This window comes from Epinephelus fuscoguttatus, linkage group LG2 (genome assembly GCF_011397635.1).
Source record: "Epinephelus fuscoguttatus linkage group LG2, E.fuscoguttatus.final_Chr_v1".
NCBI classification, from domain to species: Eukaryota; Metazoa; Chordata; class Actinopteri; order Perciformes; family Serranidae; genus Epinephelus; species Epinephelus fuscoguttatus.
In genome coordinates, this window is record NC_064753.1 from 16,467,350 (window position 1) to 16,482,041 (window position 14,692).

The 14,692-nt window shown below is 40.0% G+C and overlaps 1 protein-coding gene across 2 annotated transcripts; it reads right to left on the minus strand.

The window, feature by feature from the left end:
- Nucleotides 1–67: 67 nt before the first annotated feature.
- On the minus strand, nucleotides 68–12,938 carry dpep2 (dipeptidase 2). Of its 2 annotated transcripts, none has more exons than XM_049566036.1 (11): nucleotides 12,783–12,938; nucleotides 12,105–12,265; nucleotides 11,854–11,980; nucleotides 11,562–11,691; nucleotides 11,010–11,160; nucleotides 8,866–8,935; nucleotides 8,389–8,565; nucleotides 5,486–5,570; nucleotides 3,217–3,292; nucleotides 2,643–2,778; nucleotides 68–2,175 (listed from the first exon to the last, which is right to left on the minus strand). In XM_049566036.1, the coding sequence occupies exons 1-11, from the start codon at nucleotides 12,921–12,923 to the stop codon at nucleotides 1,969–1,971; spliced, it is 1,461 nt and encodes a 486-aa protein (XP_049421993.1). In that variant the 5' UTR covers nucleotides 12,924–12,938; the 3' UTR covers nucleotides 68–1,968. The 2 variants fall into 2 exon arrangements, with proteins under 2 accessions (XP_049421993.1, XP_049421999.1); XM_049566042.1 differs by having other exon boundaries at nucleotides 12,787–12,870.
- Between the last annotated feature and the right edge of the window lie 1,754 nt (nucleotides 12,939–14,692).

Genomic DNA, 14,692 nt, shown 5'->3' on the forward strand with positions numbered 1-14,692 from the left:
TTGGTATTTATCACAGATAATATTCCATCCATCCATTTTCATAACCGCTTATCCTCTTGAGGGTCGCGGGGGGGGGGGGGGGGCTATCCCAGCTGACATTGGACAAGAGGCGGGGTACTCCCTGGACAGGTCGCCAGACTATCACAGGGCTGACACATAGAGACAGACAACCATTCACACACAATCACACCTAGGGACAATTTAGAGTCACCAATTAACCTATCCCCAACCCCCATGTCTTTGGATTATGGGAGGAAGCCGGAGTACCCAGAGAAAACCCATACTGACATGGGGAGAACATGCAAACTGGGATTGAATCAGGAACCCTCTTGCTGTGAGGCGACAGTGCTAACCACCAGATAATATTCAATCAGTAAAATTAATTTCACATTAATTTGTCCAAAAACTAAAATAGTTTACACGTGTCCTTCAATATGGGACAGTGTCAGCCCTAAATGTAGTTCTTGAGCACAACATTTTAATCGGCTGCATCAAGTTCAAACTTTCAGAGCTGCAGATATGCAGGTGTCACGTTAGAAATAAAGAATGGCCCAATAAATAAGCTATATAAACTTGAAGCCTGCCTTTCTCATCTTAACTGTAGCAACAGTGTTGCTTTTTACTGTAACAATTTTTAATATTTAAAGACGGAAGTAGGCTGTATGGGATTGATTGTTATTAAGTTTCAAATGACGTGGTGAATGTGTCATTTGACTTGTTTTATAGGAAAATGCACAGAGCCTGAACCTGGTAGAGTTGATAGTTGATAACCAACTTTGTGACAGCTCTGTTGAACATGCTTCATGGTACAGCCCTCAGGTCTTCCCTTCACTTAAGTTAAAGCAGAACAGCACAAGTTGGAGTGGATTATCCCCCTTAAACCATTGTCACTTGCCAGCAATCCAAATAGATTTTTTAAATTTAAAATGTTGGGCACAATACACTCTTTAAATGGAAACTTTATACTGGCAGTATTTTCATAAAGCCATGAGTATTTTTTTAAAGAGCGATGAGGCTACGATGTCAATGTGGCTGTGTGAAAATCATGCACGTGGTGTAGAAGTTAATTAAACTATCAATTATGTTAGCAATACATGAATATGAAGTTTCCACACTGTTGCTTTGAAAAACTGCTGTTCTAAGTTTAAGATTTTGTTTTGGTTATTTTCATGTGAAACAGTTTTCTGTTTGGCCAAAGGGCAGAATAGCTCACAATAAAATACACACTATTGTTTTGTAAACCTCCATGATATCTTATTATGCTGTAAGATCAAATAAAAAGAACATCTGTTTATAAACTGCTCCAACTGTACTATTTTGTTGAAGTGCTTTATAGGATTTCTGAAAGTAATATTTTGTAATGAATGAACAGTGTGGTATTAATATGATGATAATGCAGCACTGAACATTTAACTGCACTGTGACTGAACTGTTTACCTGAGCCATCCTCGTCCTTGTGACCTCACCTCCAGCTCACTTGTCAAACAAAAGATTAAAAAGAAATCCCTTATGAACAAAAACAAAAAATACAGATTTCAAACAACTTAAAGTGCCGTCTCTGCAGTTTTATTGATCTTTGTCATGATTCTTCTTCATGCCATAAGTTTTGGTAGAGATGATGTCAGCACATGTACAACAAATTCAGCAGCAAGTTTAATATTTAATAAATAAATTCCCCAAAATAAATGGTAAAGTGCCTTTCAGAGGACTGATGTGTGTGTTTTAATGTATATGTAAAGCATAATGTGTATACAGAGGCTGACATTTAAATGACCTCCCAAATGGGGCTACACATTGAATATTCTTTTAATTATATAGTTTAATTTTTGGTGGTAAGAAAGTGATTCTCCCCTTATCTTTACTGACCTGTGGGGTGCTGGGATGACCCACAAGCAATCTCATGAAGCCCTTCTTATTTATTTAAGAAAATATGCACTTTAAAAAGGTGTAGCTAAAGTTTCAAAATATTCATTCATTCATAAATAGGCTGGAAAGCAGCAGAACTAAGGCCAGGATTAACAGACCTTTTGGTCCATGTTGGGCACTGGAGGAGGAGCTCCTGTCAGTGGGCCCTTTTGGGTCAGGGCGTTTAAGGATCAGCCTGCAGGAGTTCTGTGCCTCCTCCAGGGGGATCTGGACCTCACTGGGCCGGTTCAAACTCAACCGATCCCGGACCTGGTGGAAATACAGTGAGAGAAGGGAGAGAGGTTCAGCTTCAACTTTTGAACTAATCTGTGCCTTGGATTTACTTGGGAATATTTATAAACTTGCAATGCAAAGAAAGCATTTTATAGATAATATATTTAAAGTAAGTCTTACAACTTACTCAATCTGAAAATGTTATTTTTGATAAAAGAGTTTAAAAAATGGGAACAAAACAATGAGATAAGGAGGTTAGTGTCCATTTGTGTCAGGAGGGGCCTTTCGTTTTAGGAAAAAAAAAAGTATATGAAGTCACTAATGACATAAGACATACTGAGGACATTTTCTACCAAACACACAGCCTTTATCCTTCAGTATAGCTAAATCACTCATTTGGCCAAGGTATGGAGTGAAAAGGTGCCTTTCAATTACTTACCCACCCTTAATTTCTCAGAAAAGGCTGTTCTTTAGACATAAAATATATTAATCTTCTAGCTCACCCTTTCCACCTCCTCAAACACTCGCAGGAAGTTATTTCGAAGGACACTGGCCAACTCATTCTCCGTCCAGTTCCTTCGGAGGAGTTCCTGGATTAGGGCGGGATACTTTGACACATCCTCTAACCCCTGAGGAAAGCTGTGGAAGAAAAACACATTTCAGTTCATGGATATTTGTTTTGCAAAAGAAAGTCCTTCAATCCAGTCCTTCAATATCATTTATTTCGTGTTGTCCCTGCTTAAGGTAAATTGTGTGGGTATGCAGGGGGGGAACTGATTCAGTGCCAACCATTCTGCAGCACAGTTATTGATTTTTTTTTACCATTTTTCAGCCTGTTGACAGCCGAGACAGCCAAATTGCTGATATCATGACAGGCTGACAAAAGCACAAAATTGATCTGTGGAGTGCCAGACAGGTATGTAGCCTTCTGGCATGAGCTTTGTTTTATTTTGTTTTCTATGTGTGCAAGTTGTGTCTCTGAAGATCCCCACTTATCAAAGGATAGAAGACATGTAGATTTAGTGTCCTTTATCAAAGTGCTTGTATCTATATGTTGTGTTTGCATGTGAATATTACCTGGAAGCACCATCAAAGTCCCCTCCAATTCCTATTGACTCAGCTCCAATCACTTTCTTAATGTGATCAAAATGGTCTGTAAAACCAAGAGGAAATCATAAATCAGCTGAGGTATAACAAACACAAACTACAGGGATCATATTAACAAAGCTTCCTGGTACAAAGAGTTGCTCCTAATGACAAAATTCTAAGAAAATTCTTAGAATTTTGATGTTCCCTTAGAAATTCCCCCTAAAGTTAGGGCTAAGACTAAGTCCTGGTAAAGATAAAAGTCATTCACAAAGCATGTTAGCCCTTAAAAGAACTCCTAAGGTGAAAACTGTCAGGAGTAGAGAGGACGGCTTTAAAGAGGTTTAAGAGTTTCTTAAGGAGAAGAGAAAATGGTGGAAGCACAAAGAGGTAGGTTATAGTGTTGTGTCGCGATCAAATCATTCTAAAGAACAAATCTGTTGAGTGAACGTACTGAACTGAATCACTTCCGGAACTGATTTGTTCATTTCTCAGTTCAGCTGAGCTCAGCAGCGAGCGTGCAGGCCGGGAGTGGAACTGCCGATTTGGTCCGTGCGAACGACAAATCACTCGCAAGTTGCGAGGCAGCCAGGGTGCAGGGAGGGACTGCCTACCAGGGGTCGTGTTAACCGGATATTCTCGGTCATTGACTGTTTTTTTACAATGACCGGAAAATCTGAAGGCCGTCCGTCATTTTGACCGGTTGCAATTACCACCCCTGCCCACTTGGCGGTGGAGTGCACAGTCAGTGGTTTAAGTGGCTGCCGTTTTCACATTGCAGAGAAAAAGTCATTCATCTGCTTCATGTAGCGTTGTTGACATAACGGCCTGGACACACCGGATGCGTTAGTGCCGCGGAAGTCCTTCAAGTGTACTCGCAGGCGCTTGACTGTCCACACCACAGGCAGCGCATTTCTCATTTATGTAGTTATGTCTGTAGGCTCGGTGACACAAAATTAAAATTGCAGTGAAGTGATTATGGTATTGAAAAATGTGTTCGGTTATGCACTGTTGTGTTATTTTAAATTATAAACACGGTATTTTCACGTTCCTCACTCAGTGTGAGCTGTTATTTTATTTTGAAATTGGCCAGATTCTCTCGTCTTTCCTGCGTCCGACTTCCTGTTTGGTACGACTTCCTGTTTGGTACGATCTGCTCTATCCAGCTTGACAGAAGCGCTCGCGGCACGGGTGTGTGGATGTCTGTTCTTTTTGTTCATGTCCTTATTAATGCACACTTTATAACTTGCTTATTGGATTTATTAAAAACGAACTAATGAAAACTAAATGTCTTTGAATATCTTTATTATCATTTAAAAACGAAAATTAAAATGACCGGTAAAAATAGATTATGACCGGATTTTTACGACCCTGTTGGTCAAAATGACCGGCGACGAAAAAGTCTAGTGCAACCTCTGCTGCCTACCGTGTAACAAATCACTCAGTGAACGAATCACTATGTGAACGACATAATCCCGATCCCTGAGTGATTCAAATCATTTCTTCTCAGCGATACACTTTCATAGGGACCGTTTTCTCCAAGCTAATGACTAATGTAGCCAGGAGTCAAGCCACATGAACACAATCACACACCTCCCTATTGTTTTAACAGACTTAGTTTCAAGATAAACAAACTTAAAACATTAGGCTGGCCAGTAATGAGACTCACCAGTGCAGGGCAGACGCAGCAGCAGCAATGGAGAGAGACTAAGTCGGACTACACAGTGCACAGTCAGGGCTCTTCCCGTCAAGCACTGAACGATTTGGTCAACGAATCTTCTGAACGAATCTTTTTAATGAACTGATTCTAGTGATTCAGTAACATCTAAAGAATTGCTTTGCCCATCACTAGTAAAACTGGAAAAATGCAACAGTGCAGCAGTTCCACTAGCAGAGTGATCACACTAACAATTACAACACTTTCACAGGACTCCTATTGTTATGCGGTTCATTTCATTTCCACTGGGTGTCCACACCTTGCAGGCTCACAAAAGGGTGTGTCTGTGACAACCAATCACACCTTTTTTAAAAGAATGCGTTACACATAGCAACGGGGTCAACCACACTCCACTGAGGTAAAAATTTCTGTCCCTTTCTTGCTCAGAGTTGCATTGAGAGCTTTTCTAAATTAATCCTATGCAAAAACTCCTTATTAAACTATCATAGACTAAGATAGGAGCTCTCTAAGACTATCCTCAGAATATTTGTGAATGTGGCTCCAGATTTACTTCATGATGAAAAAAAGACATGGACGCCTCACCAGCCACATGAGAGACGTTGGCTTCATCCCTGCAGGATATGAATTTGCTGTGCAAATTCACCATGATCAACCCGTGTTTCTTTTTCTGAAACACAACACATAAGAGAAATCTAGTAAATAAGAAGACATACATAGAGCAGCGTTGACTAAAATAAGCAATGAATAGATACATTTTCAGACACAAGACGCCTTTACTCCCATCACTGGTTGGAGTGGTAGACGTGGTAAACATCAGGTTTGTACCTGTGCTATCTCTAACACCCCGTAAGTCTTTGCTGCAGTATAGTTTCTACAGCTCACACAGCTCACACACACACACACACACACACACACACACACACACACACACACACACACACACACACACACACATCTGTGGCATAATAAGAAATATGCCTGCTCATGAGGGATCCCAGAGGGGCTGGAGTTGAACTGAGGTTAAGTGAGAGAAATATACCCATGGTACTACAGTTTACTGATATTCAGGCCTCATGCTACTAGAGTTAATTGATAGTCAGGCTTCATCTACTGTGACAACGTGCTGAATTTACTTTCAGAAACAAATCAAAAACTCAGTGGATTTCATGATGTTTCAAGGGAGGCTTTCAATGAAACTGTGCTTCAACTCCTTGTCCATACCCATTGGATGTTTCTAATTTCATACTGAAATAAACATTTATAATACTGTGCAGTACACCGAACTTGACAGTTTCCATTGCATCGAGCATACTAACTACTCCTACACATCTGATATTAATATTTACAAAATAAGGCAAGATGTGATTAAATCTTTTCACACATATTGCTAAAAGTGCAGTCTATATAAACAGATGTTCTTGACTCAAGTGGGAGAAATAAAGGAGTTAGTAATGAGCTTGTATGAACAACTGACGCTGAATAAAGAAAATTTCAAGAGAAATTCAGAGAAGTGTTGGGGGAGAGGACACAAGTGCAAAAATTACGTCAAGACTACTGGCAGTTATCTGATACTAAAGCAGTTTACACCCAAAGCACCAAGATTTAGAAACTTTGACTCGTAAGATTCATGTAATGACTTATTACCTAACTGCTTACACTACACTGGAGAAAAACACTAATGATTAATGGCTTTTACCAGTTGGTATGTTTTTGGTTTTTTTTCAGACTATGAATCATAGTCTTATGTTGGAAACTCTGTCCCACCAAGTCAAATGACTGCCTACCATAACAGCTGTAAATGCAATTGATCTATTATAGATGTTAAATTTCACTCAATGTCAATTATTTTATGTTTGCTCAACCATGTGCATGAGTATAAGAGATCAGAGGGGAAACTGTTGGGAAGAAAACATGGTCATGGAAATTATGGAGGATATGGAACTATAAAAAGTCAGCGATGACATGTTGAGGGGATAATTCAGATTTTGAAGTGGGGTTGTATGGGGTACTTATCTGTAAACAGTATGTTAAAACAGTAATTGTTGGTTGACATGCCCCTAGTTTGGAGAAGCAGGCTGGGGTCTGACATGGTATCTTAGCAATCTACTGCTGTGTGGGGGTCAGCAACTAGATGTATTTCAGTCAGGATCACTTTAGTTAAGAAAACCTTATCTCCATTAGCAGTATTATACAGTATTTGGTGGTATGGCTCTGTTCTGGGGCCTCTCTACCTGTCCTAGGTCTACACTGACAGCCTAAAGTGGAGAGAGCACTCCTCTCTGCCCTTCTATGTACCTGCATGGAAAGCCTTGAGGCATGGAGAGCACACCTCTATGACAAACAGAAATGACACTGCTAAGTCAGACAAAGCATGAAAAGGAGGAGCTGGGGTGGAGGCCAGTTGCAAAGCCACTTGCAGAGGAAGCAGTAACAGTAGGCAGGCCAGAGCAGTTTAAATAGGGCGCCCTGAAAGAATTCGCCAATTGCATAGAAAGGAATCATGTGATCTATCAGCTGACTCCCTTCCAACGATCAGCTGCTCCATCAGTTAATTGGGCTGCTTGAGATTAGCTGATGTAGCTGTGGTGTGAGCTGAGCTTGACATCGTGTCCTGCCTGAACTAACGCTTTGCTCAATTTTAGCTGCCTAAAAAACATCAGTATCAGGTTAAGTGTATGCTATATTGAGAGTATTTTCACCGCTGTTATATCGCTCTCTTTGGAGCCAGACTCCATTGAAACAGTGATTTAACATTGCTGAACACAGGAGCTGGTGGTCTACCGCTGCCTCGATTGTTTAGTATGTTTTCTTTTATTGTGTGACTCTGGTGTTGAAAATGGTTAGTTCAGATTCACCAAAGTCACACAATAACACAAACTAACAAATTAATCAAAGCAGTGGTAGATCAGCGGCTCCTGTGTTCAGCAAGCTTAAATTACCATTTTTGTCAATGGAGTCTGGTGACTTTGACGAGAGCATAGGCGGGGAACTGAGGCTGTTTACATTCTCCCTCTCAAAACAGGCTGTCTAATGTTTAGATAAAGCAGTGAAAATACTCTCAATATAGCATACACTTAATCTGAATATGTTTTGCTTAGCTTCCATGTCAGACTCCAGCCTGCATCTCCAAACTGGGGGTGTGCCAACCGCTATCTACTGTATGTAATACACTTACTTTGGATAAGCACCCTATAAAATTCCACCTCAAAAAATCCAAACTATCCCTTTAACTTGATTTCCTGGTCATGCAAATAAAGATTTAGAATCAATTATACTGACTGTAAGTGGACTGAAATATAATTGTTTAATGGTGGAAAATCTGTTCAGAATTGTTTAATCCTGGTGATACACAAAAAAGCTAACAATGGAGAAAAATACATGTTCTGTTTCAGAAGTCTATTACATTAAATGAGTCAGTGACTTGACTGATAAGATTTAATCAAGCGACTAAACAAACGATTAACTCAGTTAACTGCTTTCCTCACCAGATCACGCAGCAGCCAGTCAGGTACATTGCGGCCATGGTTACAGATGGAGAAGGAAGATGAGTGGCTAAAAATAACAGGGGCCTTGGAATGCTTAAGTGCGGCTGAGGCAGTGTCCCAAGAAGTGTGGGAGAGGTCCACTATCATTCCAAGTCTGTTCATCTCCTCCACCACAGCCTTGAAAACAGTCAAAAGCCATTTACAGTATCAAAGGAAGGAAGGAAATCAGTTCAGCCGATAACAGGAGACATAACATGTCAACACACATAAACACACTCGTGCAGAGAGCAATCGAGGAAGTCCTTCGTGCTGCTGTTGAGAGGGCCGACTGAAGTGCATTAACCAAAGCATATAACAACAACCCATTATTGGAGTGTCTCAAGGCTTGAGAATGGCCAGTTGAAACCAGCAAACATGCTTTGTTGAATGTGATAACAACAGTAAACAGTCATCAATAATACTGAAGATGAGGCTTACCTTCCCAAATTTTGTCAGGCTGTTGTTCTGTCTTTGATAGACATTATACAATTTTGAGGATGACTCAGCCCTGCATTAAAAATGAATACTGTCAAAACCAAAAATAATGAGTCTTGTGTACTCACTGCCATAAAATATATCCATGTATTGCTCCATGTAGGGCATCAGGCTGAGGCACATTAGGCTACATGCAATGTTAGATTTCAAAGAGAGGACACATATAGGTTCATTTGCATAGATGGAATAATATGTAAACACATTTGACCTTTCCATTCAGCCAACTCTGCAAATAAACCCGTCATCCCAAATGTAGCAACAGAAGCTCATGTCGGGGAAAATCATTGAATCTTATACAACAAAATAAAGTATAGCTGCTGTAGCTTCCTAGTTAAAAACCAAAATATTTGTAGCTGATCCAAGATCCTGCTCTGCTGTATCCTTACTATTGATACTCTGTTGAGTCATGTAGCCATCATTGACTTTTTGTAATATACAGTGGTGGAAAAAAGTTTTCGGACACCCTTAAAATTTTACACAATCTCAAATATTATCATGAAATATTTGTGGAAAAAATCTTTTTTGTGTTTCAAAAGGCGTGGCTGCATTAGACAGATACAAACAAATACAAATTATATTGTTTTGTTTATTGTTTACAAGAAAAACTAACAAAACTAAATTCTTGACAGTTTCAATATGTCAGTTCTCAACATTGTCGGTATCAAAGTCAACAAATAACAGAGAATGTGTTCAAAACTGAACAAAAAATAAATAAACCATCACATCATCAAATTAATATTTAGTAGTCCTGCCATTGGCACATAGTCGAGCTCTAATCCTGGCTGGCATGTTCCCCACGAGCCTTTGACACTGTTGAGGGGTAATCTTGTCCCATTCTTCTTGAATTACTGCTTTTAATTCTTCTAAATTCTTTGGTTTATGCTTTGAAACAGACCTTTTGATAATCCACCACAGATTTTCAATGGGGCTCATGTCCGGGGATTGAGCTGGCCACTCTAACACCTGGATACTGTGCTCCTGCAGCCAAGTTCTACTGGCCTTGGATGTGTGGCAAGGTGCATTATCTTGTTGAAACATCCAGTTTTTACCTCGACGGAACAGTGCACGCGCAGAATGGTACAATACTTGGTAGAGTTCAATGTGCCATCACAGACAGTGAGATGACCAACACCAGCAGCACTCATGCATCCCCAAACCATGATACTGCCTCCACCATGCTTGACAGTAGGTACTGTACGTGCTGGAGATAATGCTTCGCCTGGCCTTCTGCGTACCCTCACATTAGTAGGAGGAAGATAAAGCTGGAAACTGGACTCATCTGACCACAAAATCTTCTTCCAATTCCTGGCTGTCCAGTTCTTGTGTGCCTGGGCCCAACGACGCCAGGCTAACCTCTGTCTCTCATTGATCAGGGGCTTCTTGATAGCCTTGTAGGACCTTAAGCCATAATCTAAAAGTTGGCCACGTACAGTGCAGGTGGAACACTGGACACCAGTTTGGTTTGACCACTGCTGCTGAAGCTCCTGTGATGTCATTCGGCGGTTTTGCCTGCACATGCGGATCAGGATGCGGTCATTTCTTGCTGAAGAAACCCTTGGATGCCCAGATCTTGGTTTGTCTTCCAAGCTGTTGGTTCGTCTGTATTTCTGCAGAGTGTATCCAACTGCTGAAGGACTGCATCTGCACTTCCTGGCTATCTGGCGGCAGCTGTACCCTTCCTGGCTGAGAATCTTTATCTTCAGGCGTGTTTCCTGCGTTAGGTTCCTTGTTTTAGCCATTTTTGTGTCTGAAGAACTTTCAAATGTGGTGGCTTTATGTAGACACGAGGCTTGGCAACAAAAAAGAACGACCTTCATCACTGGTACCAAAATGACCCAATACTCAAAATTTCTTATGTATTTTTATGGAACCAATCAATTTTTAGTTTTTAATGGCTTTTTTTAGGATTTATTTAGTATTTTGGCTGTGACTGTACTAAAAGAAATTGCACTTGAAGACCTAAGAGTGATTCTTAATGCAATATTTCACAAATGCATGGGGTGTCCGAAAACTTTTTTCCACCACTGTATAAATCATATGAAATATTACAAGTAAAATAATGTGCTCAAAAGTAATCTCTGAATTACCAGGGTGTATTGCAGGTATGTGTGAGGGCCATGGAGCGGACTCCGAGCTGGTAAAACATCCGCAGGGCTGGCAGGCTGCTGTCAATAGAGTGGCCCCCCTCAATGCTCATTAGACAGGCAATCTTATGCCTCATCGCAGAATTCTTCAGCTCTGCAATGAAACACACACCTGTATGACACTACGCTACGACCAAAATGAATGCCTCCCACCAAATTTTTAAAAAAATGTGGGGAAAAAAATTATTTTGTGTTTTAATTACTTGTTAGTAAGTGTGTAACATTCCATCTTCACTTTAATTGATGAACCTTTTGATATGAAGCAAAGACAATTATAACTTTCATAGCTCTCTTCCCAAAAATGGACTGTAAATAAGATATACTTAAGAGTGTGGATTCATATGGCTGTGTTTTATAAACCTTCATACTAGAGCAACAGCAACAAAACATACTGAATTCTGATTGTAGGTAATCAACTAAATTGGTCCCCTCTTTCATCTCCATAATGATTTTGTCAGTAAATTGCCTGCACTGCCGTGTTGAAGTGTACCATACCCTGGGCAGATGTAACCAGCTCAAAGTCCTGGTACTCAGTACACATGCGTCTGACCACATCTATTTGTTCCAGAGTCAGCCTCACAGCATCCTTCTCCTGGGCCCCACACATCACATAGACTGCAAACATCTGACAAAGGGACGGGGACGTGACACAAGAGAATGAGAGAGACATTTAAGTTACTGAGGTGACCGTCATTCTAGGTTCAGATGCTGTTATTCAAAGACTTCTCTCTAAAGCAATCCACAACAGATCGCTGTCAAGAGTGAAAGACTGATTACACTGCCATACCTGCGTCTGCACATTGCCTGCTTGGAGGCGGGTGATGTCGGTAGCCACTTTGCTCACATTATGAAGGTCGATCTGGCTCAGGCGATTGCTGTGAAGTATCCTCAGCTGGAGAGCTAAGTCGTTATGACTGACAGAGGGAGACGGAGGGTGTAAGGAAAACAAAACTGACAGAGAGGCGTTTTAATTTTGATCCCATGAATTCATTTCCTAGGAATGTAACTCCAGCAGGTGAGACAATAAACATACTTTACCCATCAATAAGAGGATATCTGGACATCAAGTCATTTACTCTGTCTCTGTCAGTGTATCCAGATATCAAATAACACAGAGAGGAGTAAATCACCAGAGGCCGTAGGGACTTCATCAGAAAGCTGCCTGATGCTCTGACCATAATCTTTCCAGAATCCATATTCTGAGGGGAGAAAACACACCAATGCATTACAGTTATCGAATAACAAAACAATCATGGCTGCATGGTCAACACACACACACACACACACACACACACACACACACAACATAAGCCATTTAGATAACATTTGGATTTAGAATTAATTTTAGAAAGAGATCACTGTACAGATAACCTCCTTTTGGAAGAATTAGAGAATATTACAGTGACAGCCATAAATAAAAACATCATAGCATCATTGTAAACTTACTCCTTGATATCTCTTTTTCTCAGTCCTAGTTGGAATACATTACACTATAGCTGATGATTTAAGTCCCCCATGGTATGATGGGATTGAGAGCACAGAAGCACAGCAACTCCACACTATGAAAATAATCCTGACGTGTTGGCTCCTCTGGTAACAAATGTATGCAAATGCTCACTGGACAGAGAATTAATGTTGCATCTCATTTTCAATAACATTTTATCTATATCTATATAACACTGGCAAATAATTAAATTTTAATAACAATAGGCTTACCTGCCTGGTCGTTAAAAAGTAACGTGTTGACCACCTTGTTGGACAACTGCACACAGACAGTACGAACTTTCCAGCTCCTCTCGCCCCAGAAAACAGTAGAACAAACCTATACAAAACTGGCAGCCGTGCGGAGTGCTGCATTCATGTGCTAGCGGAGAAAATGACATTAAATGACCACATGTGGTTTCAGAATTCCGACGTGTTTAGACAATAGACGCATATTACATAATGTTGTCATGACAATGGCTTTGGCTTTTACTGTATCCCGAGACGGACTTCAACTTGTGCCACGTCTTCATTAGCGCCTCGTCTTCACTTCCAAAGCCTGCAAATATGTTAGTGTTGCAGTGAGTGTGATTAACGATGGCTACAGATTGGATAAACACTCGAGTAATATAATGACACCGTGGAAAACAATTAAATATTTCAGTTTCATACTTGTAATCCGCAATTTAACTTCTTTATTTACCCGGGTCGTCTTTCTGAAAGTGAGGAAGTTACGAGGGTCATTGAAAGCACCATAGAGAGCTGTGTATTTGCTGCTGCCATCTGCTGGCCACATGACAGCTACAAGAAAAGGCTCATAGACTGCAGGCCCAGACAGCTGCCTACACCTGCAGTGCCTTCAGATTTTTTTTTCATCTGACACCGAGTCACTGAGCTGCCATGTTTATCTTTTGAAAGATTATTTGTTAAAAAACTATACACTATAAGCTTTTAAAATCCACTCCTCAAATCCACTCCCTATGGTACCGCATGAGAAAATGTTTTTAATTCACAAAAATGGCAGTTACAACTAATTGTTAAAGCGCGGCCTTGGAAAGTGTAAAATGTAAGTCAAAAGATAATTAGAACTACCTTTATGAAAATGATCAGTAAACTCAACCCACAACTTCCGGTCACCGGGCTTGTTTGGTTTAAGCTAGCAAGTTTATAAACTCTTCAACGTTTCTTTTTGCAGAATATTTTTGTTACAGCTGAAGAAAGTTCGAGGAATTTGAAAGTCTAACCAAAGGTGAGTGTTACTTTGGTTTTAAAATTCTGAAAAACTTTTGGGCTTTTACTGGTTTAGTGAGATGCTAACTTAGCTTGGGGACTGGTACCATAGACATATGTCTATGACTGGTACATTGTGAGCTCTTCCTGCCCAAGGTTGGTCTGTTACTCTGTAAATGTGTGTGTATGTGACTCTTAATGTGCTGCTCAGTGCCAGCCAACTTTTGTCTGCTTAAAGCTGTTTTTATAAAAAAAAAAATATATATATATTGTGGAGGACACCCCCCCCAAATGTCCCCCTAATACAATATCAAAATAGTTATAACCTGAAAGTTTCCAGAAGTTGTTTCAAAAGAGAGAAAGTCAACATGCTTTGAGAGGTATTTTTAACATTGGTGAGGACCAGTGTCAAACTACATTGTATCTTTGTTAAAGGAAGGAGTTTATGAAACAGAACTGAAAACATGTAAAACATCAAGTAAGTGTAAGCAAGTTTAAAAAGAATGTATTGATCAAATGTGAAAATGGATGATGAGAATGTAATGCCAGTGCAGAAGAACAGGGTACAGGAACTTAAAGTGTGAAAGTTGCCTTTTGTAAGTTGTTTTTTGTCTTGTTTGTTGGTCAGATGATGTGCTGTTATTAGGTGTTATAAGTTGTAGCTTCAACCTACACCGTAGGCTGCACAAGTGTCTAAGTTATGTTAAATTACTTTAGTGTTATGTTTTGCACTGTACTATTTATGTATCTGCCATTTTCTGTGAGATGCTGTGACTTTATTTACATGAATTTGTAGATTAATACATGATGTTCTTAATTCTATTTGCAGACCAAAATAAATTCTAATTCATGTAAGTAAATAAAAAGGTAATAAAATAGTGATAAGCAAATGTAATCACACATAAACTTACAAA

What these genes read in the sequence shown, in the direction of transcription:
- dpep2 (XM_049566036.1), bottom strand. Translation starts at nt 12,923, where the DNA reads ATGCAGCACTCCGCACGGCTGCCAGTTTTGTATAGGTTTGTTCTACTG. An exon ending in ACTTTTTAACGACCAGGCAG is followed by an intron (nt 12,266 to 12,782) that starts GTAAGCCTATTG and finishes TTCTCCCCTCAG; the next exon opens with AATATGGATTCTGGAAAGAT. An exon ending in GCTGGTTACATCTGCCCAGG is followed by an intron (nt 11,161 to 11,561) that starts GTATGGTACACT and finishes GTTTCATTGCAG; the next exon opens with AGCTGAAGAATTCTGCGATG.